Source organism: Sapajus apella, unplaced genomic scaffold (assembly GCF_009761245.1).
Source record: "Sapajus apella isolate SASKATOON/1434 unplaced genomic scaffold, GSC_monkey_1.0 scaffold1, whole genome shotgun sequence".
NCBI lineage: Eukaryota > Metazoa > Chordata > Mammalia > Primates > Cebidae > Sapajus > Sapajus apella.
Genome location: NW_022436941.1, coordinates 71077839 through 71103405, shown reverse-complemented (window position 1 = coordinate 71103405; position 25567 = coordinate 71077839). Strand labels below are relative to the sequence as shown.

The 25567-nt window shown below is 38.1% G+C and overlaps 1 protein-coding gene across 12 annotated transcripts in view; it reads left to right on the top strand.

The window, feature by feature from the left end:
* The window catches only part of MAST4 (microtubule associated serine/threonine kinase family member 4), a 581430-nt gene that overhangs the window by 510506 nt on the left and 45357 nt on the right, over nt 1–25567 (top strand). For all 12 annotated transcript variants that reach the window (XM_032280717.1, XM_032280635.1, XM_032280549.1 and 9 more), the window contains 7 exons: nt 3807–3964; nt 6164–6239; nt 8289–8498; nt 14361–14462; nt 18118–18250; nt 22347–22414; nt 24638–24723. In XM_032280717.1, coding sequence (XP_032136608.1) covers nt 3807–3964; nt 6164–6239; nt 8289–8498; nt 14361–14462; nt 18118–18250; nt 22347–22414; nt 24638–24723 — 833 coding nt within the window. The remainder of the gene's footprint in view (nt 1–3806; nt 3965–6163; nt 6240–8288; nt 8499–14360; nt 14463–18117; nt 18251–22346; nt 22415–24637; nt 24724–25567) is intronic.

Below are 25567 nucleotides of genomic sequence, written 5' to 3'. Positions count from 1 at the left end.
AAAAAAAAAAAAAAAAAAAAAAAAAAAAAAAAAAAAAAAGTCAGTAAATAATACTGAAGTTATCCTTGATTCTCTGGCAGTAACTATCATTGGTTATTGGCCAATATTTTAGACATGTCTCTTAATTCCAATTTTTTTTTATTTCAATGATATCACCTTGCATTGCCTTCAGTCAAGTTTTATTATAACTTGGACATAGAAATCTCTCTTTTGTGAGAAAAATAGGGTAGAGTTCAAGATTTGTATTCTTTCCATCTTTAGTAAGTCATTTACCATTTTTAATAGTGAATCCATAAAAAAAGGTGAGCTACATAAAATTGGACCCTGTTTGCTACAAATAAATTAAAAAATAGTTTTGTTTATAATACTTTTATATGCCAGGCCCTGGTATGACTTGTTAAACTGCATTGGCTCATTTAATCCTATCAACATGTCCCCTATGATGTAATCACTGCTGCTGTTTTCATTGTATGGGCCAGAAATCTGAGGCACAGAGAGACTGTTTAACTGAGAGACTGTTTACTGTTCCCTTATTTTCTCAGTAAGTATACAGTAAGCAGTTTTAGACCCCAGTCTCTTGGCTCTTTTAAAGGAATTTACATGACATTTCTTAAAGTAAACCTTGTTTACTCTGGCATTTCTTAAAGTTAACCTTGTTTATTAATGAAGCTGACCTGGTCATCAGTCAAAATGGAATCATTGCGATCTCTAAATTCTTTATGTGCCTAGGGAAGACACCCCTGAGACCGTTTTTAGTCATACACAATTGTGTTTCTAACAGCTCTGCTCTGAAGTGTTTATTTTATTAAAGGCATTAGTATCATATAATTATTGGGCTCAATATTCCTGTTTTTCCTCCAAAATTAAATTGTAGCTTCCAGAATTACTCCTTTTGCCAAAAGACAGAAGGGACTGTTTAGATTATGGACTGCAGGTGCTGTAGTGTGAAAGTTCAATTAATTTTTCCCCTTATTGGTTGTTGAGAAAAGTGATGAGTGAAAACTAGAAAAGCTACCTATTTTTCTCAATTTCTTTGTGTTCTTATTCTTTAAATATTAGGGCAAAAAGTGCAAAACTTCTTAGCAGTTGCAGTTTTTTCTTTTCCAAATCTAATCTGAATAACTGTTAGATTCTCATTTCCCTGGGTTAACCGTCAGTCATTTAGCCAATCAGAAATGTACTTTAGCTATTTAAAAAATCAAAATGTAGAATATATGCAATTAAAATTGCAAGCACTTTGAAAATATAGTTTAAACTTTACAGATAATTTCAGCTGTTGACTGAATGCCGGACTGAAATGTAACCATTGTAATATCTGTATCCTTTGGCTATTATTGAAACTACAAAATTGCTAAATGTTAAAAATGCTATATTCCAAAATTGGAAAGATTTGGCCTGATGAAGTAAATCAGTCCTCCCAGAGAGTATTCAGTGTTGAATTTCTTGTAACTTCACAGTTTTCAGTTAAAATTAATGTGGACCTTTTCTAATATATTCAGATAATAATTCTTAATTTGAAATAAGCATTATAGAATTGTAGCAGTAGGAAGACACTCTCCCATATGTTTCTTACCAGATAAATTATTTTCTGCTCAGTGAAAGTACAGAAATAAGAATATAAATACTCATAAAAATATGAGGTATGTCTATAAAATGACATGATTTTAATAAAAAGTAGAAACTTGAATGTGCATATGAATATTATCCTTTGCAAAATGGTTATCTTGAGAAATTAAATGCTATTTGAGTGATATCATGACTCAGAACACGGTTTTGGAACTCTAACTGTCTTAACAGCTAGCAGCATAATTTTTTGTGTGACTCCATTCTTTGGACCTCTCTCTGAAGTCATAGATACTGTTCCCGTGCAAGTACAGTTGCATGGTATCTTATGTGAGACTCTTGAGCCTGGTGTGTTTTGGAATTAATTTTCACTTTTAAAATGGTAACATCCCTGTTCTGTATATAACAGACCAGCAACAGTGGGGCCAGCCACTCATAATCAAATATTTTAATATTTTTATAGCAGCTTGAATCAACATTCACACTAAGTAGATTAAATAAATATTTTAAACAGCTTCCCATCAGTTCAGTTGGTGCTTTGCCACCAAAACAGATTACTGTAAACTTAGGAACAAACTTCTGAGTTTGTGGGTTTTGAAATCTTGTATATAGGATTGTGGACATTGATTCACCTTTGAGACTTTTTTTTTTTTTTTTTTTTTTGAGACAGAGTCTTGCTCTGTCGCCAGGTGCCAGGCTGCTGGAGTGCAATGGCGTGATCTCAGCTCACTGCAACCTCCGCCTCCCGGTTTCAAGCAGTTCTCCTGCCTCAGCCTCCCGCGTAGCTGGGACTACAGGAGCGTGCCACCACGCCCAGCTAATTTTTGTATTTTTAGTAGAGATGGGGTTTCACTATGTTGGCCAGGATGGTCTTGATCTCTTGACCTCGTGATCCTCAGCCTCCCAAAGAACTATAGATTCTTAGTTCTGTTTTTCTATTTGCTAATTTCTTTATCTTTCCTCTTATCACCACTGCTTAACTCCTGCTTGCATTGAGTTTATTTTTTTTCCTGATTTCTTGACTTGACTTAGTTTCTGTGTTTCATTTCTTTTTTCCTAGTGAAAAGTGTTTAAGGCCATGACTATACTTACTGAATGGAGCTTTGATTTGTCTCATAAGTCTTTCTAGTAGTGTTCTCATTTTTTATGGCTTATAAAATAATCGCGTTACATTATAGAAATCCTTCTTTGTCTCAATATGTACTTGGTAAGTTGTTTTATAATTTCAAGTTATAGGAATAATTTTTAAGCTTTAGGCATGAATTTCTAGTTTTGCTGCAATGCAGTGCTTCAGTATTTATGAAGTGTACTCTTAATATAATGATGTTTTTAAAAAATGCTTACTAGAGCTGACATTTTAAAATAGGTAGTATCTTTCAATATATGCTTATTCTAATGTGTTTCCATTTACTAAAAAATTTCTCAATCTCTTTTATTAGAATTACAGAGTTTACCTCCAACTAAAAATGAAAACAATAAATAGTTTCCTTGATTTTTAGTTAAATGTTTCAGATTGATTAAAAGCAGAGTTATTTAGCTATTCACCTTTCCTATCTTTTCTTGTTTCAAATATTGAATGATGGTTTTCAAAAAGCAAATCTGCAGGCATGGAACAAAAAACTCACTACCAGTTAAAGGGTTTTTTTTTTTTTTTTTAAAGTGATAGTCTCAGCCCTCCCACGCCCCACAAAGAAAAGGAAGAAAGAAAATTCAATTCCAAATTTGAAAACAGTAGCTTTATTGTGAAAAGTATATTCTTTAATCCTTCTCATTGTACCCATGGCACACACTGATGCATTATAAAGAGAGGTTTCATTACCTTATTGACGATCTCACATCATATCATTGATTTCATGTTATTTGATTTTGAGCACTGGTAAACTTGGGGGTGCCATGTTCAACTGAGAACTAATCTGTGATACAGTGCTCCCTAACGCCACTCAAGTGGTCGCTTTCTTGCTTTGGCTTTGACTGGTTCCAATCCATTTCCAGAGCCTAGGTTTTCTCCAGAGAGAAAACTATTTGGAAAATTATAAACAAATGAAGCAAAATATGGAAAACATTTTGAATTCTGAGAGAGAACATCAAAGTATACATTTAGGCAGTAGTTCTTATAACTTTTACATGAAAAAGAAACAATATAAAGTGGTAGTATCATCCAAGTTTAACTCATTGATCTCTCCTACTCATTTGAAGAGTTTCTTTCTGAGGTAGTCATGTGACCTCACTTTGGTTTGTTTCAGTCATCCTGTTCCTCCCAGGAGAAGCTGCATCAGTTACCATACCAACCAACGCCAGATGAGTTACACTTCTTATCGAAACATTTCTGTACCACCGAAAGCATTGCCACTGAGAACAGATGCAGGAACACGCCGATGCGCCCCCGTTCCCGAAGTCTGAGGTGTGTGGGCCTGGCTGAAAACCGTTACTTAAATTGGATTCTCTATTTTCAAACATTTTGAGTGAAGACTTGGGTCCTTTAGTTCATATGTGTGTTAACTGACTTGCAAACTTCTATAAATATAGTGTGATGTTTCCATGTACACATACTATTGTTAATTACCATTGAAGGGCATCTTATAATTTTCCTTTTAAATTCTCACAATTTGCTGATTGCAGCAGTAGTAGGAATCATGATGGTCTCAGGGGACTACCTGTGAAAACGCCTAGCCATTGGAAATTTCAAGGCAGCGCAAAAGCAGTTAATATTATCATGTTAAGAGGTAACAGCTTGGTGGAAACAGGACAACAAGAATAGGAGGATTTTTTAAAATTCCAGATTCCATATTACAAAATGTTGATCTTTTTATTCTCTCCTCCCATCATAAGTCTTACTTTCTCTAAGACTATGAATACATTTTTAGGAGTTGAAGTTTGTGGTTGCCAAATGTAGTCCACCTGACATTGAGTATAGCCAGTTTTACTATGAGTTTGCTTCTTCAAAAAGCAGAATCTAAAACAGAGCTTTCTGTTCAGGATGTTTCTTAGGGAGTGCTTTTGAAATTAGCACCTGTGGGAGGGAAGGGGGAGGCAGGATTGGGCAAAGGGAGAAGTCCAGCAGCTCTAGCCACTCCCCAGAGAGCTGAGGGACGACAGGACTCAGCAGAGTTGCTCCTCTGGCCCAAATGTGCCTTCCTGTATATTCCTACGTCAGTCATTGGTCCCTCATTGGATGTGGCATCCGGGGAAAGTCTCAGCTTTGGGCAAGATGACTCCTTGCAGCTGATGCCATCCCTGCAGGGACTGACAGCTGAAGGTTTCTGTAGACAGCACTCCTAGCAGCAAGGTAACAGGTCATTCTTTGAAGGAGGGATCAGGACAGGGCATCACCTCATCCACTGCAATATGAGGTCTTGAGGCTATAGAATTAGTGCCATGGCTCCTGCCTGTAATCTCAGCACTATTGGAGGCCAAGGAGGGTGGATCACAAGGTCAGGAGTTTGAGACCAGCCTCGCCAACATGGTGAAACCCCATGTCTACTAAAAATACAAAAATTAGCTGGGCCTGTAATCCCAGTTACTCAGGAGTTGGAGGCAGAAGAATCACTTGAAACTGGAAGGTGGAGGTTGCAGTGAGCCGAGATTGTGCCACCGCACTCCAGCCTGGGCAACAGGGCAAGACTCTGTATCAAAAAAACAAACAAATAAAAAATGCACTTTGATATATTGATTATATTAAAAAATTGTTTATTAGGTGGTCAGTTGAATATCAAAGCTTAATGAGAACAAATTTCCCTTTGTATGTTTTCTCTTCACTTAGTCTCATAAACTAATACTAAATATAGCCACACTGGATAATTGTGAGACATGTCAGATTATTCTGAGATATGGAATTAACAACTGGTTTTACTACTTCATCTACAGGCACTGCGTTTTACTACATTGGTGCCATTTTTTGTTGTATTAAAGGAATTTCAAAGATGCATAGTATAAGCTGTATCCACCCAGGAATATAAATACACTGAAATTACACAACTACATACAACTCGGAAGGAAGATGAACCTACTATTGAAAGAGTAAAGAAAAATGCACAACAGTTGTATGCCTCTGTTTCATATTATATCTAATGCCTACCTCAGCATCCTAAATAAATATTTGCTAGGCTAGAAAATTGATTTCAATTATAATACCTGTGCCATGGAAGACTCCCAGACCTCTTCAGTGGTGTGTGGCAGAGCGCAGGTGTATGATAAAAGTGTGAAATCACACTGTTGAACGTGTCCTAGATGTTGCTGTTTGTAGCTACCCTATTTTGTTTTATTTTGCAGTTTATTAATTGTTTTCCAGATGTCATGCAAGCTCATACTACATGCAGAATATAATTTCAGTTTACATTTTCTGAACGAGTATTGTAACTGTGATGATTTTTGTGGCATTCCACTTGAGCTTTCTTTTTCAGTCCTATTCAGAGTGTCTCTGTGTTTGTGGGTATGTATGTGTGCATGTGTACTAATGACTGATTTTGTAGTTTATTATCTAATATTCTTTTCTTACAAAGATTGCATAGTATTTTTGATGCAACTGACTGTTTATAAATAAAAAGCTTATTTTCATTTCATGCTGTGGCAAGTTTAAAAGGCTAATTTGCTTTGCTTGCAGCCCTGGACGTTCTCCCGCCTGCTGTGACCATGAAATAATTATGATGAACCATGTCTACAAAGAAAGGTTCCCAAAGGTAATGAATTGAATTGAAGATGCCTAGCATCTAAATGAACAGGCAGCATAGGTTTAGAGTCTGTAAGGTGGTTTTGTTAGGGGAAGTAAGGGTCCAATCTGGTAATGATTTGTATAAAACACCTCCATAGTCTTCTTAGAAAGAAAAAATAACGAAAAAAAAAAGTTAAGCTAACAACTGCTGAGAACTACCTGTGCTGTCTCTGTGTGCTGAGCTGGATCTAAAGTGAACCCTGCCACTTGTGCACCACACACGGGATGGGCCTGGTGAGGTACCGTAGGGAGGGTCTACTTTGAAAGGCCTCTAGACCGTGCATCTTGTACCCATGTTCTGGGCCTGCTGCTGTATTTTAAGTAGAGACTGTTTTTCTCCATTAGAAGCCTGTAGATTATATCATGAGAGTTGTTGGTTTTCTTTTCCCAACCTTACTTTTCTGTGATTTCCCACCTCTTTAGACATTGTATTTCTAACCCTATTAATTTAGAAGAGAAGGCACAGCTGTTGTGTTCCCCAGTTAGACTGGTGGAAGGAACGTGAATTGAGACAGCAATTGTGAAGAGTTGCTACCAAGCGCCTGGTTGCAGGGATCTGCTCTCACATGGTCTCATTAGCTCACCTTGTTTCCACGTCTTTCCCACCAAAGCGTTTCTGCACATTTGGGAGAAGGCCACCACCACTCTCCATGCTTTTTCCGATCCATCCCCACAACCTGTGTTGCCCTAAGCAGGACAACAAATGAAAATCTTTGGTTTCATAAATCAAGAGTAGAGTACTTATTATTTGTAATAAACCCAACATTGATGTCATTGATTAAAGCGGTTTTAGCTATTTATCACGTCACTTGCTCGCCAGGGAAACAGATACTGACTGTTACCTAGTTAATGAAGGTTAGGATATTAAAGAGGGAGAGGAAGAGGGAGGAAGAAAAGGGAGTCTCCCTGCATATGTAATTAATGTAAGCAAGGAATGTGGATTAGGCAGTGGGTGACCAGAGAGAATGGAATGAAAGTTGAAAAGGAAATTTTAGATTTATTTTACCAAGGGAATCCCCTGGGCCTTTTACATAGGATGTAGCTTTTCAGAAAAAGAATATGCCATAAGATGTGTGCTCCTAGCACATTAAAACCTAGCCAAAAAGACACATTTTTGGCTTAGGTTTTAGAACTCTAGAAACATCCTGATGTTTAAGTACAAAAACATAAAGAAATAATTGATATTTTGGACAGTCCATCTGAAAGAGCCCAAGATCTTAAAAGAAAGCATGGGCCGGGCGCGGTGGCTCACGCCTGTAATCCCAGCACTTTGGGAGGCCGAGGCGGGTGGATCACGAGGTCAAGAGATGGAGACCATCCTGGTCAACACGGTGAAACCCCGTCTCTACTAAAACTACAAAAAATTAGCTGGGCATGGTGGCGCGTGCCTGTAATCCCAGCTACTCAGGAGGCTGAGGCAGGATAATTGCCTGAACCCAGGAGGCGGAGGTTGCGGTGAGCCGAGATCGCGCCATTGCACTCCAGCCTGGGTAACAAGAGCGAAACTCCGTCTCAAAAAAAAAAAGAAAGCATAACAATTCACAGATACCATTTGAGTTACTTGAAGAAGCTTATAGGGACCATTTTATGTTTGATAGAACTCAGAAAAGGGAGGTTATCATTCTGAAATACTCATTTTACTTATGTATCCTCAGATTTTTATTTCACATGCTGAGGCTGCTGCTACTATTTTAGGGAACAGTTTTAGCTTCACAACAAAATTGAGCAGAAGGTACAGAGATTTCCCATGTACCTGCGAAGGCTATGCATGTGCACCCCCCACAAGCATTAGGGTTCATTCACCCTTTGTGTTGTACAATCAGTAGGTTTGGACAAATGTCTAACGACATGTATGTGCCATTATTTTATCAGAAGTGAGGCTTTTAAATTTAGTTTCTGCAATCCTATTTAACAACTTGTGGACGTCTCTGAAAATGCTATAAAAATGTGATGGTTGAATTGTTTACATGTGTGTTTTCTCGTATTACATCTGTGTATGTGTGTCTTCTCTAAATAGGCTACTGCTCAGATGGAAGAACGTCTAAAGGAAATTATCACCAGCTACTCTCCTGACAATGTTCTACCCCTAGCAGATGGAGTGCTTAGTTTCACTCACCACCAGATTATTGAACTGGCTCGAGATTGCTTGGATAAATCCCACCAGGGCCTCATCACCTCACGATACTTCCTTGAATTACAGCACAAATTAGATAAGTTACTACAGGAGGTAAGAATCATGCACCATATAGTTTTCTGATTTATTTGGCTTTTCCTTGAAAAAATGTTTTTTTTTTTTTTTTTTTTGCTTGCGAAGTTATAACCATGAGATGGAGTTCACATTCTAGAGAAGCAAAGAAGAAGGGGAAAAAAAAAAAAAACCTCATGATTGCTACTTGCCATAAATTGATTCTGGTCATTATTTATAGTAATAGAAAATTAATGTGATAACCTTTACAGGAACCTTGGAACCCAACAATCTATGACTCTAGGATAAGTAGATTGTGAAGGATTTTGAGGCAGTGATTTTTCCACCTTTAACCATAAAGTTATAAATTGCCTGAGTGTATGTGTGTTATTTGATGATGCTATCTAGTTCTAATATCTGAAAAAGCTAAATGGAAAATTGCTGGCTTCTTCCAGGCTGAGTGTTCTATTAATTAACCGGCATGTGGTGTTGGATAGTAAACGGCAACTTATATTTTCATTAGTGTCAGTTCTTCTTCTAACAAAATATCCAATTTCCAAAATGACAGATAAACACAGGAGCTATCTAACACCTTGCATGCCTAGTACCTGATAACACCCAGGACAGGAAGAGAGGCTAGGCTGTATGGGGGAATGGAATGTATGTGTAATACTGCTCTTCTGACTGAAATTGACCAGCCACAGCCTACAATGAAACCTGTTTAGCCTGTGTATTTGTATACATTGTATTTCTGTATCTCACAGGCCACAGATTATACTTTTGTAAACATAATTATAGATAGTTTCCGCTAAACATGAATATGTAAATAATTGCAGAAAACTGAAGGAAAATATTAGCATCCTAATTTTTGAGAACTCTACCTGTCCTTGCCCCTGCAGAATTTAGCTGGTGAAATAAGATCCTTCTCTGGCTGCTGCTTTTCTCCCCTTTGCCATCTAGACCTTCTGTCCTCTTTCCCGTTTTCTCACATTGCAGCCGACTGCAGTCCACTGAAGCAGTGCCTTTTAGACTATCCTTAGGGATGAACACATTATTTTGGGGTTTTTTTGTCAATTTCTTACTTGGCATGGACCTGTTCTGTCCCATAAAGTAAAAGGAAAATGAGTTGTACAGGAAAATGATTATGCATTTGGGTTTCCTGGCAACGTAAAATTGTTAAATGAGTTACATTACAGTGTAAAATTGCTGTAAGAGTTGCCATATGCTTAAAATTGTACTTACCTCGTCACGTACAGGTAACAGTTCGCGGACTGGCCCCAGTCCACAGGCTGCCCTTTGACTGCTCTACACTAGAGTAGAAAGTCTCTGTGGGCAGGGACATTGTCTGTTTTGTTCACCTAGGGTAGTGTGTGACACGTAGAAGGAATTCAGTATTTTTTGAGTGAATGGCTTCTGTTATCGCTCAACTCACTGACATGCTCCTTCCTGTCATATCCACTGGACATTTTACTGGAATATCACTGCACTCAGCAATATTAGAACCCTCTTTTTCTCTGCCTTCCTTTTAATTTATTATTCTTGGGACATCTCTGACCATTTCTTCTCTGCTTCTTCCAGGGGTTTCTCTTCCAACTCCTGTTTTCTACAAGGTTTCCCATGATCTCATCCTTAGTCCACTCCTCCTCCCTCTCTCCTAGTGATCTTGTTGGCTGTCTTGAATTAAAGACCTATAGATTCTAATGGCTTCAAATCCTTATCTTAGACCAGTAGTCATGTCTCACATTTCAGAATCATGGGTCCACCTGCCTACTGAATATCTTTCCACCTGGACAGCCCACGGAAGCAGCAGTCCCAAGCTATCTAAAACTAGACTCAGCATTTTCTCAACCACACATGCTTCTCCTGAATTCTCCTCATCTATCGTTGGTACTGCCATTTACCCAGTCTCCTGCTAGAACTGAGAATACTAGACTCTCTCTTTCCCTTCATCAAGCAACCCATTAGACCTTGGTAGTTTACTTCCTCAATATTTCTGCAACCCTTCTTTCCTGTTCTATAATCACTACCTGGCTCAAACTCTCATCCAGCTCAGACCTTCATCCTCACCAGTCTGCCTTCCTCCAGTCTTAACTCTTCAAATCCATACTTTTATGCAGCTGCAAGAATATCTATCTAAAACCCTTTGTTGGCTCTATTCTGCCCTTAGGTAAAACCATAACATGGCACGTGGCTGTGCCCTTCCTCTCAATGCATTTAGCCATAATGCATTATACTGATCTCTGCCGTCTCACTTCACCAGCAGACAGGAGGCTCTTTGAGGAACAGGAGTCATCTCTAACTCCTGGTGGCAGGTTCAGTGTGTGGTGTTTACTGGTTCCTCAGAAACCGTGGAAGGGAGGAAGGAAGAAAATAGACAAGACTGCATGCCAAAATATTCAACCTATTTTAATGTATCAAGTAATCTAATTATGCTGTTGCTTTGATCAAATTAGAGTCCAGAAAATGCTGGAAACACTATGCATATTACTTTTTAGGAGACTATTTTGAAAGTTATGTTTGCTAAATGGTGTACTTTTTAACAGAAGAGGCAGACACAGGAATTCTGTAGTCAGCCTCTGTGAGATACTCGTAATTCTACAATTCTGTCCCAGGATATTACCATAGTTACCAGCTTAGTCCTGTGTTTTTCATTGCTTTACAGGCATGCCCGGGAGAGGGTAGGATTGCTATCCAAAGCTATTTACACTGAAATCCGCTACTTAATTTTGTTTCTGTATGACAGACCCAGCAGTGTTTCATGACAATTAAAATAAAATCTTAGGGTTTCACAGATCATGTGAATGGACCCTATTACTATTTTTAAGATATTGATTTTTAAAGAAATTTCTTTTTTGGCCAGAAAAGTATGTATACTTGTGGCATAAAGATCTTGTTGGGTATAAATAAGAATGGTTTCTAGTTTATCTTTATAGATAAAGAGCTTCCTTCCGTCCTTTTGTAAAAATTTAAACTATTTGCATAATCACATTTACAGTATTTTTCCAGAACTTGGAGCTAATTCGTTGCAGTGGGGCTTACCCTTTTTAGATAGAGCCAAATTGTGGAAGTTGCCTTCATTTCCCCAGGATGCAACTGTCAGTTCCCAACTGTGACATATGTGCTCTGTGGAGCTATCTCCCAGCCATTTTCCCCATTGTCTGTTTTTTGCATAACCCAGGTAAAATCTCCCTAAGATTTGAGCAGCTTAATGTCTCGTTAAATTTCTGAGGCCTTAGACAATTCCAGATGAATGCTTTTATGTCTCCATTCTTTTTATACCTAGAGAAGTTTAGCCAAATAAAATAAAATACATAGGAAGCTCTAACCTACGCTCTCAAATTTGGGTCATGATTATGTTGTTGTTGTTGTTGTTTTTGAGATGGAGTCTCACTCTGTCACCCATACTGGAATTCAGTGGCTCAATCTCCGCTCACTGCAACCTCCGCCTCCTGGCTTCAAGTGATTCTCCTGCCTCAGCCTCCTCAGTAGCTGGGACTACAGGCACGTGCTACCATGCCCAGCTAATTTTTTGTACTTTTAGTAGAGTTGGGGTTTCACTGTGTTAGCCAGGATGGCCTCCATCTCCTGATCTTGTGATCCGCCTGCCTCAGCCTCCCAAAGTGCTGGGATTACAGGTGTGAGCCACCTCGTCCGGCCATGGTTGTGTTTTATAGTGGCCAACCCTTAAAAGGCAGACACAGGGTATCTGTTAGTGTTTCCCCTTTGGAGCTTGCTGATAACAGCCAGGAAGCAGTTTCTCTTTGAGGGCTAATTGTGTCTTTATTTTATGTTGTTTTAACAGAGCTTCTTCTCCCCACTTAAATTAGTAGATAAAATACTGTTTGAGTTAATGTAAATTACATGTTTTAGCCCTGGTTGTAGCTGATCATTCTTAGAAGTAAGAAGTTGGAATGAATGGATTATTTTTATGTTTTTTGAATTGGAATTTATTTACACTGACTTTTTAAGTTTATTAAGATATAAAGTTCTCCTTTCTTTTTGAAGAGACAACCAAAATGTGTTTAAGCTTTTCAGATTTTCCTTATGTTCCTGAATTTATAAACCAAATATTGTTATAGTAAGAAGAAAGTTCGATATCCTGTTCAAAGTGTCAACTAAGAAGTTAGGTAGTTTTTTGCTTCATCTTTAAAGTTTTGTGTTTAGTTTGGTTGATGATAAACCATAAAGAAGATGTAACCATATTTCTTGGCATTCAGTGGATCTTCCAAAAATCTATTTTTGTTGCAAAGCAAAAATTGGGAAGAAATTTAAAGGCAGTTTTAGTATTTGAGATGCATATATGTATGCACTTCGTTATATATGTCGTAGCATCCTTCCTGGTTAGTAGGACCTGTCGTTATAGTTACTAGTTGGTTTTCTTTGAACATATTCTATTCTATGATTATTTACCAGTGGTCATTTTTCCTTTTTTTTTTTTTTAATTTCAAAGGCTAACTGTTTTACTATTGCCTGTGTATGGTTTGTGTACCTATGTTTTGGAAAATGGCTTTTGATTTGATGACTTAAATTCAGCAGACATATTACTTCTGAGTACAATCATTTTTTATAAATTTTGTCTGACAGTTCTTTTCATGAGAGTAGGGGATTGGTCCTTGCCATGGTAAAGCACCTTCAAGAATGATTGTAAATATTTATTACTGTGTCTGCAAAATTATATTATGTTGTACCAGCATCACCTTTTCACCTTGATATGTTATTTTTAAATCCTTAGAGGAAAGTAAATCATAAAAACAAAGATTAAGAAAGCTTAAAAGTGAACATACAGAGAAGTTTACATTAAAACCTCTAAAATTTGTTTTATGCCTGTCTTGATATAGATTTATCTGATTTTTTTCCAGAAAATATTATTGAAAATGTAAATGACTATTAACAAACAGCTTTGCTCTCAGAATATTTATTTTGCTTGGGCAATATATAAAATAAAATTTTAAAAGATTTTAAGTTAGTTAAATTTTACCAAGTTAAGTGCCTAGGTATTATTTATTCAATGTGTGAGACTGAATTCACATTTACATACCCAGGTATAGGATTGAGCATCCAAACTCCAAAATGCTCTAGAATATGAAGCTTTTTAAGCACCAACATGATAACACAAGTGGAAATTCTCATACTTGACCTCATGTGATGAGTGCACAAAATTCTTTAAAAATATTGTATAAATTTACCTTCAGGCTGTATGTATTAGGTGTACAAGAAACATATGAATTTTGTGTTGAGACTTGGATCCCCTCCTCAAGATTTCTCATTATGAATATGCAAATATTCCAAAGTTTGAAAACAATCAAAGACTTTCAGCCCCAAGCATTTTGGATAGAGGATACTCAACTGGTATAAACTTTATCCAGCTAACACTTGAAAAAAGCATTGCACACTTCTTAGGTGTGATGATATAACTAAGTTATAGGTGAATCATATTGTATATGTGAAATATATTTCAAGAATGTGTTAAGCGTCCAGGATAACAGAAGCAGTCCTTCACTGTATTAGCCATTCTTATGTCCAAGATGGTCTATCTGGAAAATCAAGGTTCTTGATCAGCTTCCTACTCCACTTGTACCATGTGCTTAATGTGTCGTAAACTTTCAATGTCTCCTTCGTTCGTGGTTCACATTAAGCGCCCTTTGATTTGATTTTTAGCACAGATAATCTATCAGAGCTTTGCAATTAAGGTTTATCTAATAGAAAGATTTTGTAGATATAGGCGTTTAACGGTGTTCATTTATATACAGATAATGTCTGTTCTTTTTGTCAGTCTTTTAACAGTATTTTCTAAATCACTCGATTTTTTAGCATTTGCAATGATCTAATTAGCATGCTTTGCTGATTTTCTTTTCCATTTAGTGGAGCAACTGCATCATCACTCTCTTTATTGCTTTTTCATAGGCTCATGATCGTTCAGAAAGTGGAGAGTTGGCATTTATTAAACAACTAGTTCGAAAGATCCTAATTGTTATTGCCCGCCCTGCTCGGTTATTAGAATGCCTGGTAAGTTGCCCCTCAATGTGACCGTATTATTTATTGTTAACTGGGACAGCAGTAAGCATCAGAAAGCTCCAACTTCATTTGGTTTCAAACACCAGAGCTAAATGGAAAGAGTCAAGGGGAACTACAAGTTGTGAATGTTTATGATGACATCGATATGTGACTTGTCCTTTCTGATTTTAAAGAGACTTCTAGGACTTTTGCTGTATTAAGTGACAGTCATATCATATTCTAGTCAAACTTGAAATATAATCATGAAGTAATATGCTTGACCTTAGCATAATTACTTTATGTCATAGCTTATTTAAAATGCTTGCTGTATCTCACTTTTTTGGAGTTGCCAAGATGCAAAGAAGGAATAGAGATGAATGCAGAGATAAATAGTGACCTGTGATTATAATTATTATTTGTCTCTAAAATGTGGCAAGTTAGAAAATAAGTGCTGGCTAACACCCCATTTGGGAAAATACAGTACAGCCTCATGTAGACCTGAAGGAATGAGACTTTTAGAGATTATTAGTTTATTTTGACAATTATATATTTTTGGCTAGGCTCAGTGGCTCATGCATGTAATCCCAGCACTTTGGGAGGCCAAGATGGATGGACTACCTGAGGTCAGGGAGTTCAAGACCAGCCTGGCCAACATGGTGACACTCCATCTCTACTAAAAATAGAAAAATTATCCAGGTGTGATGGCACATGCCTATAATTGCAGCTACTCAGGAGGCAGAGGCAGGAGAATCACTTGAACTCCAGAGGAGGAGGTTGCAGTGAGCCGAGATCACGCCACTGCACTCCATTCTGGGTGACAGTATGAGACTCTTGTCTCAAAAAATAAAAAATAAAAATAAAAAAGGAATATAATTATACATTTTGGTCAGTGATCATTTTCCTTTTTAAAAGTTTTTATGAAATTCTGATTTGAGGTTTCACTTAAAACTGTGAACAAATATTAAGCTGTGGACATAAAATAATTCTTATGTCCACAGCTTAATATTTGTTCACAGTTTTAACTGAATATAAGGCAATATAGCATCAAAACTCACTTTTAAGTTCCACTGGCTATTAAGGTAACTGTAACACCACATACCATACAGCTTTTCAGAAATCCACACACACATACATAGTATGTATATGGTTGCAGTGCTTTGGTCTTGCCCTTATTTTAACTACCATCCATAATGGTTTATAATGGTGAAATAGTCACAACACCACAAATATATATCAACACCTTGTAAGACACAGAGAGAAAATCTTGAGAAGAAAGATAGGGATTGGGGGGTGTAGGAAAGGGCTTTTTATCAATGGTGAGGACCCTTAGAATCACAGACTTAAAGACACTATTTGACACTGAATGTCTCTGGAAAGCTAAAAGGAAAAAAAATATCTTGGATGCCTCAGGGAGAACTGGGTGACTAGTAAATCCAGGTGGAAGAGTTAGTTAACTTTTTACTGCCTCTCCTGTTGTAGCTTTTGAATTAGGGACCACACGTTGGTACTTCCCACAGTTGTTTAATTTAGGGGAAAGTGTCATTTAGCATTAAAACTTGTTTTTCTGGACAACAGCAGATATGCTAAGAGCAGATTGTGCTTTAAAGGAGGAAATTAACTTTCTACAGTAATCACTCATAAACAGAGGAGAAAAAATATAGCTTCTCAAAGATAGAAACGAATGAGCTTAGAAGTAGCTTAGAAATATTGCTGCTTTCAAAGTACTCTTTAAAGCTTAGATGAAAGTGGAGTTTCATTGTGTTAGGGGATGCTTCCCCCAACCTACCATTCTTATCCCTGCAGTACCCAGACTGACAGTGTCAGTCACTGAAGTAGTTATGTATGTAAAAGGCACTGAGTATTTATACTGGTTTGACTTTACTCCATTTGCAGCAAGTTTTTTTTTTTAATATGGCCTTTAGAAACTCTTGAGTAATTCTCAGGTGAAATGCTGAGATTCCCAACTTGCCTATTTCCAGCATTAATCAAAATGGGAAAGATCCTGGGGGAAAAAAATTCCAAGAAATATAACTGACATTGATAACTGGGCTTTAAATCTATAAGCATAATTGTTTACAACACATAAATCTATGCCCTTTGGCAAATGCCCTTTGGTCATAGAGGGAAAAAAACAAACTTGGTTTCTCCTGCTATAGTCTCACAACATGATTCTGACACCAGTTGTGTGAGAACCCCACACAACAAGCAAGCAAGCAGTTCTGCAGCAGACACCAGCTGGGTGTCCTTCAATTCCATTCCAACACTGTCTACCCAGAGATAGCGTCAGATCCCACAGGTTGAGGGGTCAGTTCCACAAGAGTGCCCCTGTTTCTGGTGCCATTTGCAAGCTCCACATTGTTTTACCTGTGCTTCTCACCATCTGGCTGTAAACCCAGGCTCCCATGACCCCCTCTTTGGGTTTGATTAGTTTGCTAGAGCAGCTCACAGAACTCAGGGAAACACTGAGGTTTACCAGTTTATTATGAAATACATTAAAAACTGTGCAGATGATGAGCTGCATAGGGTGAAGCTTGGGGAAAGGAGTGCAAAGCTCCATGGGTGCGCTACCTTCCAGAAAACTCCACACGTTCAGCTATCCGGAAGCTCCCCAAATGTAGTCCTTTTGGGTTTTATGGAAGCTTCATTACATAGGCGTGTTTGATGACATCATTGGCCCTTCTTGATCCACTTAACTTTCAGCCCCTCTCTGAAGTGGAGGTGAGGATAGGGCTGCAACTCCTAACCCTCTAATCCTATGGTAGGTTCCCCAGACAACCTGCCCTCTTCCAGAGACTTACCCAGGAGTGCCCAGCCACCAGTCAAGTCACTAGAGTACACAAAGCCACTTATTACTTTGGATATTCCAAGGGTTTCAGGAGTGGTATTTCAGAAAACAGGATGAAGACCAAAAATACATTTGATAGTATCACAGCATTCATCTCTGGAGTGTGGCGATTCTGAAGATTTTTATTACATGCTAGAAGCAACAGACACACACACACACACACACACACACACACACACACACACACACACATTAAATAGGAAAAATATATTCCCAAAATTTTATAGAAGACAGAGGCTTTAATTTCCTATTTTTCTTTCTTGGTCTTTACATTATGTGAATAGTAGTAACTTAATTTTATAGGTAACTAATAAAAAATGGTATCTTTGAAGTTTTTCTTTCTGATGTTTTTGGATACTTCTATATTAAGAGAGTTTCCTGCAGCATTTTTGAGTAAATGTATTCTAACAATCCTTTTGTTGCTGGTTGAGTGGAGAGAGAAATTGAATCTCAAATCTTCTGGATGGAAATTCCCAGATTTTATAACTTTGCTAGAAAGGCACAATTAAAAATCAGACCTGTTCATTTCTGATGAGATAGATCTTAAGTGGAGCATAGTGCCTTCATAGTTGAATCACAAACAAATTAGAAATGATCAGTATCTTTGGGTTATCAAGTACATAAATGTTTTGGCTTAGAATATGAATAGACTTCAAATATGAAGTGAGAATTACATACTTTTTAAAGCCATTTGCCTCCTTTCTGTGTAAGTAACCTAAAGCTGTGTATATCCAGCAGTTTTATTGTGAATGGGATTTATGTACTAAAACTTCAGACAATTTTGGCTGAAAGAAGTATCCATCTGTGTTTGTCTTCCGTTAGGAGTTTGATCCAGAAGAATTTTACTACCTATTGGAAGCAGCAGAAGGCCATGCCAAAGAAGGACAGGGTATTAAAACTGACATTCCCAGGTACATCATTAGCCAACTAGGACTCAATAAGGATCCCTTGGAAGGTGAGTCCCTGGACTGGTCCTACCTTTGACTTTGTTTATGTACTGTTGCCTCATAGAAGAAATCTAAGTGGCAGATCTTTATTTTTCCTTATGCTTTGGCTCTATCTGTTGAAAAGTCCATATTTGGGGACTGGTTGCTATTTGAAGAAAATAGCCATAAGTTGGGTCCTGAGACGTGAATGAGCATGGCCCATTTTGTGTCTGCTTAGAGTGTGGTTCGGGCCTTGACATCCTAGAAGCCTGTCAGCCTGAGAATGCCAGAGTGTCCCAGAAGGGTTTCGATTTCAGTCTTCACTAAGTAGTTTTTCTCTTGCAGAGCTCAGTTGGGCTCTTCTTGAGAGTACTTTTAATTTTTAAAATGTTGCTAAAGAAATTATCATTAATTAAACTGACATTTTAATTTGGAAGTAATGTAATAGATGGTAGATTACTTTAAATTGAATACAGTATTCATAGGTATATTCTTGTTTACTTAAAGTATAAAAAAGTTATATAGAGGAGAGTCTATAAAAATGTTTTTTTAACTTATAAAAGGATTTATAGGCTGGGTGCAGTGGCTCACGCCTGTAATCCCAGGACTATGGGAGACCAAAGTAGGCGGATCACGAGGTCAGGAGTTTGAGACCAGCCTGGCCAATATGGCGAAACCCCATCTCTACTAAAAATACAAAAATTAGCTGGACATCGTGGTGTGTGCCTGTAATTCCAGCTACTTGGGAGGCTGAGGCAGGAGAATTGCTTGAACCCAGGAGGCAGAGGTTGCAGTGAGCCGAGATGGCACCACTGTACTCCAGCCTGGGCTACAGAGTGAGACTATGAGATCCGCCTCAAAAAAATAAATACAAAAAGGATTTATGGTTGATTCACATTTTAAAATAAAATTATTAAATTAAATACAGAGAATAGGAAGCATCCTGCTAGTGAATTTTGAAAAATCTGATATAGGTAAAACACTCCCTCCACAACCTGTTCCTGTTCATGATGATTTAGGATTATCATTTGTAACATTTAGGTTACATACTCCCCAAAACGACTCAAAACTATCATTGACTCCTTCATTCAACATTGTCTTCCTGGTTCATTAAATTGAATTTGCAAACAGTGTTTATCTTGTTAAATTGTTTGTAATGGTGGTAAATGTTGTCACAGAGATTTTCCCATTGAAGCCAGGAAACCTGCTGCTCTCTGCCCTGCTCTCCAGTTTCCCGGCTTTGTTTGCTCCTATGGCCATCATATCTTTGCTTCCAGTGAAATGATGCATGCATTACTGTGAGATAATGCCAGATAAATTTATACTGTACTGAAAGCAATTCCACAACAGATTCATCACTTATCAGAGACTGGTGGCTGCTTTTCTGAAAAGTTCCCTGGGGTGAGATTTTTCCCCGTGGCTTTTAAATTACCATCTTTACCTTTTTGAATCATGAGTCTTCAGAAATGGTTTAAATCAATGAAATAAAAAGGGCAGATGTTTAATGGTATTTAGATGAGTTTTAAAAATCACTTCAGGCATTACAAAATGATGCCTTAGCTTCCTGCTTCAAAAGCTGACTCTTGGTTCCATTCCATTACTACCCACTGCTTACAAATAATAAGTATTTCTCAGATAATAGTTACTTAGCAGAAATTCTATTTAAAACAGAGCCATCTTTTAATTTGTTTTTTTTTATGAAAATAGTTGGAGTGGGGGAGGCTGTCAAAGTAGATTACAGTGACTCTTCACGCCGGCGTAGTTAAGATTGAGTCAGCTCTTGAATCGTAGACCAAGTGAGCTCTTTAGTTTTCTTACCTGGCAATAGCTATGACGGTAGGCTGAAGTTTGGTAGGTGAATAACTTGAGGCCCATGTATAAACTATCTTTATAGAGGCTCTAAAAAAAATGAATAGTGACTTTTGACAAGTTCAGAGTTTAATCACTGGGAATTGTGTTATTTTTTAACTGTTGACCCTTAATTTATGATCTGAAGTTAGTTTTTGGCTTTTGTTATTTTTTTTTTTAAACTTCTCACTCCGTTGCCCAGGCTGGAGTGCAGTGGTGCCATCTCAGCTTGCTGCAACCTCCACCTCCTGAGTTCAAGTGATTCTCCTGCCTCAGCCTCCTGAGTAGCTGGGACTACAGGTGTGTGCCACTATGCCCAGCTAATTTTTGTATTTTTAGTTGTAATGTGGCTTCACCATAATGGCCAGGCTGGTCTTGAAATCCTAACCTCAGATGATCCACCCACCTCAGCCTCCCAAAGTGCTGGGATTACAGGCTCAAGCCACTGTACCTGGCCCTGAGGCTAGTTTTTAATCTGTTTGTTAACATTTGAAATATGACTTTTCCACGTAATTTAATAAACAATTACACCGGCCAGGTGCGGTGGTTCAAGCCTGTAATCCCAGCACTTTGGGAGGCCGAGGCGGGTGGATCACGAGGTCAAGAGATCAAGACCATCCTGGTCAACATGGTGAAACCCTGTCTCTACTAAAAATACAAAAATTAGCTGGGCATAGTGGCACACACCTGTAGTCCCAGCTACTCAGGAGGCTGAGGCAGGAGAATTGCCTGAACCCAGGAGGCGGAGGTTGCAGTGAGCCGAGATCACGCCATTGCACTCCAGCCTGGGTAACATGAGTGAAACTCCGTCTAAAAAAAAAAAAAAAAAAATTACACCAAGATGAGTGGATCACCTGAGGCCGGGAGTTAAGACTAGCGTGGCTGACATGGTGAACCCCCATCTCTACTAAAAATATAAAAATTAGCTGGGCGTGGTGGCGAATGGCTGTAGTCCCAGCTACTTGGGAGGCTGAGGCAGAAGAATCGCTCAAGCCTGGGAGGCAGAGGTTGTAGGGAGCCAAGATTGTGCCACTGTACTCCACTCTGAGCGACGGAACAAAACTCCTAGAAATAAATAAATAAGTAAATAAACAATTAAAAACTTGGATTATTCTACATTTGTCTCCCTTTCTTGTAAGCATCTAAACCAATATGCCTTAGGCCTATCTTTTGAAGGTTAGGAATTGGGAGTTTTGGAGTTGGGCTGCCCAGGTTTGCACCCTGAGCCAGCACTGCATGCTCAATGCCCAGTAATTCCAGAATCTAGAATTTATAAATTTTTATCTAAAGGTAATACTCCAATGTTGTTTTGCTTTGGATATGTGAACCTTGACCATCCAATTTGATGCACCTCTTTGTGCCTTAGTTCTTCCATAAAAATGAGATAATAATAGCATTTATTTATAGGATTGTTTTGAGGATTATATGTTTGTCTTTGTAATTGCTTAGCATAGTAAGTGTTTAATAGATGTTAGCTGCTGTTGCTATTTTATTTAAACACTACAAATTTTTGCCCCTTTGTCTGAGAGCCCTTCCAACTGGATACATTTTAGTTGACCTCCAAGACCATAAATCTACATTTAATGAGCTCTTAATTTTTAGTCAGTATGCTAAGAGCTTAACATGCATTATCACATACAGTACTCATAAAAAGCTCTACGAAGTAAGTCACATTGTTTACATTTTACAAGGGAAGAGCTTGAAGTTAAAGGTCAGTCAGTAAGTGCAGATAGTAGTGGTAACCTAAGTCTTTTAACCTCCAAATCCCTCTTAACCACCATTATTACTTCCTCTCTGACAAATTCTTAGTGTCTTTGGCAGGGTATTTCTCAGTGGATATGAAGGAATGGAACAAGAGATAAGCACCACAACTTAAGAATCATTCCCTAGTTGTAGTCAGTGCTTCTTTGATGCCTGCCAGAGCCTGGAAAGACTTGCTTGTCTCAGATACCTGATTCTAAGCAGAGATGTTGACCTACTGAAGCCTTTCCAAGCTGTGGTGATTGCATCAGCCAATGAGATCCTATGCCCAGCCTCTAAAGTTCCTATGTCTAGGTGTTTGCAAGAAATGGGCTTCCAGCGACGGGTATATAATGAACAATTTCAAAATACCAATTGCTGCCTCTTTTTAGATTTAAGATTTTTCCATGGACACATTGGAGTATAGAGCAGTTTGTTTAATATGGGAAAAATTATTTTTCTTTTGTTTCAGCTTAGTATTCTTATCCAATCGTGATATTTTTATAAAGCTTTACTGGCTTTCTTTTTTAAACTTAGAAATGGCTCAGTTGGGAAACTACGATAGTGGGACAGCAGAAACACCAGAAACAGATGAATCAGTGAGTGTAAGTATCTTTCCTGGTGAAATATGATGTTGGTTTTTCTGTTTAGCATCTGGAGATTTTGGCTGTGTTAGTTTATTTATGCACCAAATGTTTATTATGCTTCTATGTGGAGGGCACTGTGTCAGACAGTAAGCATACAATTTTAGCCCCTTCCTTCAAAAAGAAACAAAACTTAATAAAAAATCACATGCAAAAATAGAAATGATAAATAGGAATAAGATCTGCGAAGAAAAAAGACCACATACTACTAGAATATAACATAAAGATATTTGCCATAGTCTGTCCAGTCCCCAAAAATTTCCCAAGGAAATGGCACTTGAGCTCAGTGTAACAGATTACTAGGGTAAGAAGGGATAAATGGAACATCCACAGGGTACATCAGAAGACTAAGAGCAAGGGAGACAGGAGAAACTAGAGCACTTGGGTAAAAACTGGATGCTTAAGGTCCCTGTTTTTCATGTTTGTCAGGTGTTTTGTTTTTGTTTTTTAAGAGCAGTGGGAAGTGATTGAACTTTGGAGGAGATGTATGGATATATGGGGGTGGGAAGAGTGGACAGGGAGGTAACACAATCAGAGCTATGGATTGAACAAAATCACACTGACTGCAGTGCAGAAAACCGTGGTGTGGGAGAATGAGGGAGGGGTGACCATGTCGAAGCCAGTTCAGAGGCTGCTGCAGTGGCATAGGGGAGAGGCTCTGGATGCTGGTGCCATTCTCCTTAATTGTGAACACCGAAAGAGGAACCACAATGGAGCAGATTAGGGGTTAGGAAAGCAAGAGCAGGTTGTGTATCCTGGGGGATAAGAACTCAGGCTCTGGGGTCAGGTTGCCTGGATTTGAAGATACTCTGCTTTCTACTAGCTGGGGGATGGGGGAAATTTCTCTGTGCCCCAGATTCCTTGTTTATAAAAGCGTAAATGAGATTTTTATGTAAAACGGTTAGGACAGTATCACATAGTAAGTGCTAAATAAATGATAGCTGTTATTGTTAATTTTATTATCTGATTCATAATTTTGAATGTATCAAGACTAAAGTTCCTTTTAAACATGCAAGAAGATCCATCAAACTGGCAACTGACACTCAGAGGGAGTTTCTGGTAGAAGTCGAAGTGACTTAGGAGCCATCCATGAACATAAATAAGATCACTCAGGTAGGGAAGAGTTAATGAGATTAGAGAGCCTTGTACAGAGCCTTGCAATCCAGAGCCATGAAGGAGCAGTCATAGTGAGTGAATTACCTTCTGAGCCAGTACAAAGTAGGAAAAAAAAAAAAAGAATAAAAAATTAAAAGAGTAATAGTAAGTGACTGAACAAGTAAGTGGTTCCAGTCTTGAAGTCTAGAGGAGACAGATGTTTTGGATTGAAGAAGTCACATAGCCCCAAGGCCAGAGTGTTGGGTGGGTTATCTTTGTAGACACTGAAGTCACCCTGGATAGAGAGCTCTTGGGCAGAGAGGAAGATGGGTAGCCAAGTCTTCTAAAAACGAGTGGGATGACAGGGTCAGCAATGACAGTACTGAGTTGAGGATGATGACATTTCTTCTAAACAATAGGAAGGGAATTCTGGACCCTTGCACAGGGGAGCAAAGAGCTGGTAACTCCCTCTCCAGACTAAGATAAATGGGGCACGAGAGAATTTTTTTGAAGCATTTTTTCTGTTCGTATCCTTTGAGCTAAACTTTTTGAAGAGCTGTCTTTTTGAAACTTGTTTTGTTAGCCATGTTAAATTTATGGCATGGAAGTAGAGAAAGGCAGGCATTCTATACTTGGGTGTTCCATGCGTTGCCTACTACTTTTCTGAGCAATGAAGATTGCCACAGGAATGAAAGAGACATGCTATGTGAGGGATGGAGCCCCATGTAGAGTCACTGCAGCCCATTCTTTTCTGGCTGACTGAAACCAAAAGGAAAGTTTGGCATTTTGGAGTTAAATCTCAAAATGTTAAGAGTAGGACAAGACCATCCTGAGTAGTTTACAAAATTAAAATCAGAAATTGTCCCTGGTTGCCTGGAAATGTGGATTTGCCTAAGTGACAATGTCACAAGGAGTTTGTTGGCATTGCTGTGGATGATGGCTCTGTAAACTGTCCCTCAGGTTCCTGTGGCTGGAATACTGTACTTCAACATACTACGTAATACAGCATGTAATTCAAGTAGTATCTATTTTGCTGATAAAATAATTTTCTTCTAGACTACCTTTTAACGTCCATATTTTGTTTCCAAGAGCTCTAATGCCTCCCTGAAACTTCGAAGAAAACCTCGGGAAAGTGATTTTGAAACGATTAAATTGATTAGCAATGGAGCCTATGGGTGAGTAATTCAAGAAAAGCTCTCTGTTGTATTTCTACACACTCAAGTAATGTATTTATTCTTCACATTTATCTAAGGCCAAATAGATGCTGTATAGGGACTTGACTTTTTAGATCACTGCTGCTTCCCTGAGGCTTGTGCTGTGCAGCCGAAATCACTTCTTACTGGACAGCTCATCAGAAACCATGCCACATGACCAAGGAGTTACTTTAGAGGGTTGGAGAGGAAGACTTGAAACGAAAAATTTTGTTTACTCTTGTTTCTGCCCCCTTTGTTTTTGCCCTTTTGGGTTAAAAGAAGTACCTGACTCTTGACTGAGATATATATGTATATATTAAATACCGTATTATATATAATCATATATTTATAATTTTCTATATGGTATTACTACATGACAGCCTGTATTTCCTGTCTGACCAGCAGACAACCTTAAGATAAATGTTTTTAAATAAGCCTGGTTGAAAGTTTAGAGCAGAAGTGTCCAATCCTTTGGCTTTCCTGGGCCACATTGGAAGAAGAACTGTCTTGGGCCACACATCAGATACATTAACATGAACAACAGGTGATGAACAGCAACAACAACAATCACAGAAAACTCATAATATTTTAAGAAAGTTTACAAATTTGTGTTGGTCGGCATTCAAAGCCATCCTGGGCTGCATGCAGCTCCGTGGCCGAGGGTTGGACAAGTTTGATTAAGAGCAATTTTAGTTTAAATTAAATTAAAAGGTTTAGCAATCTTTTAGTCTTTATTTTTATTACCACAATTTTTTTTTAATTTTGTCTTTTTTTTAATTTATTTTATTTTATTTATTTTTTTTTTTTTTTTCACCATCCTAAGATC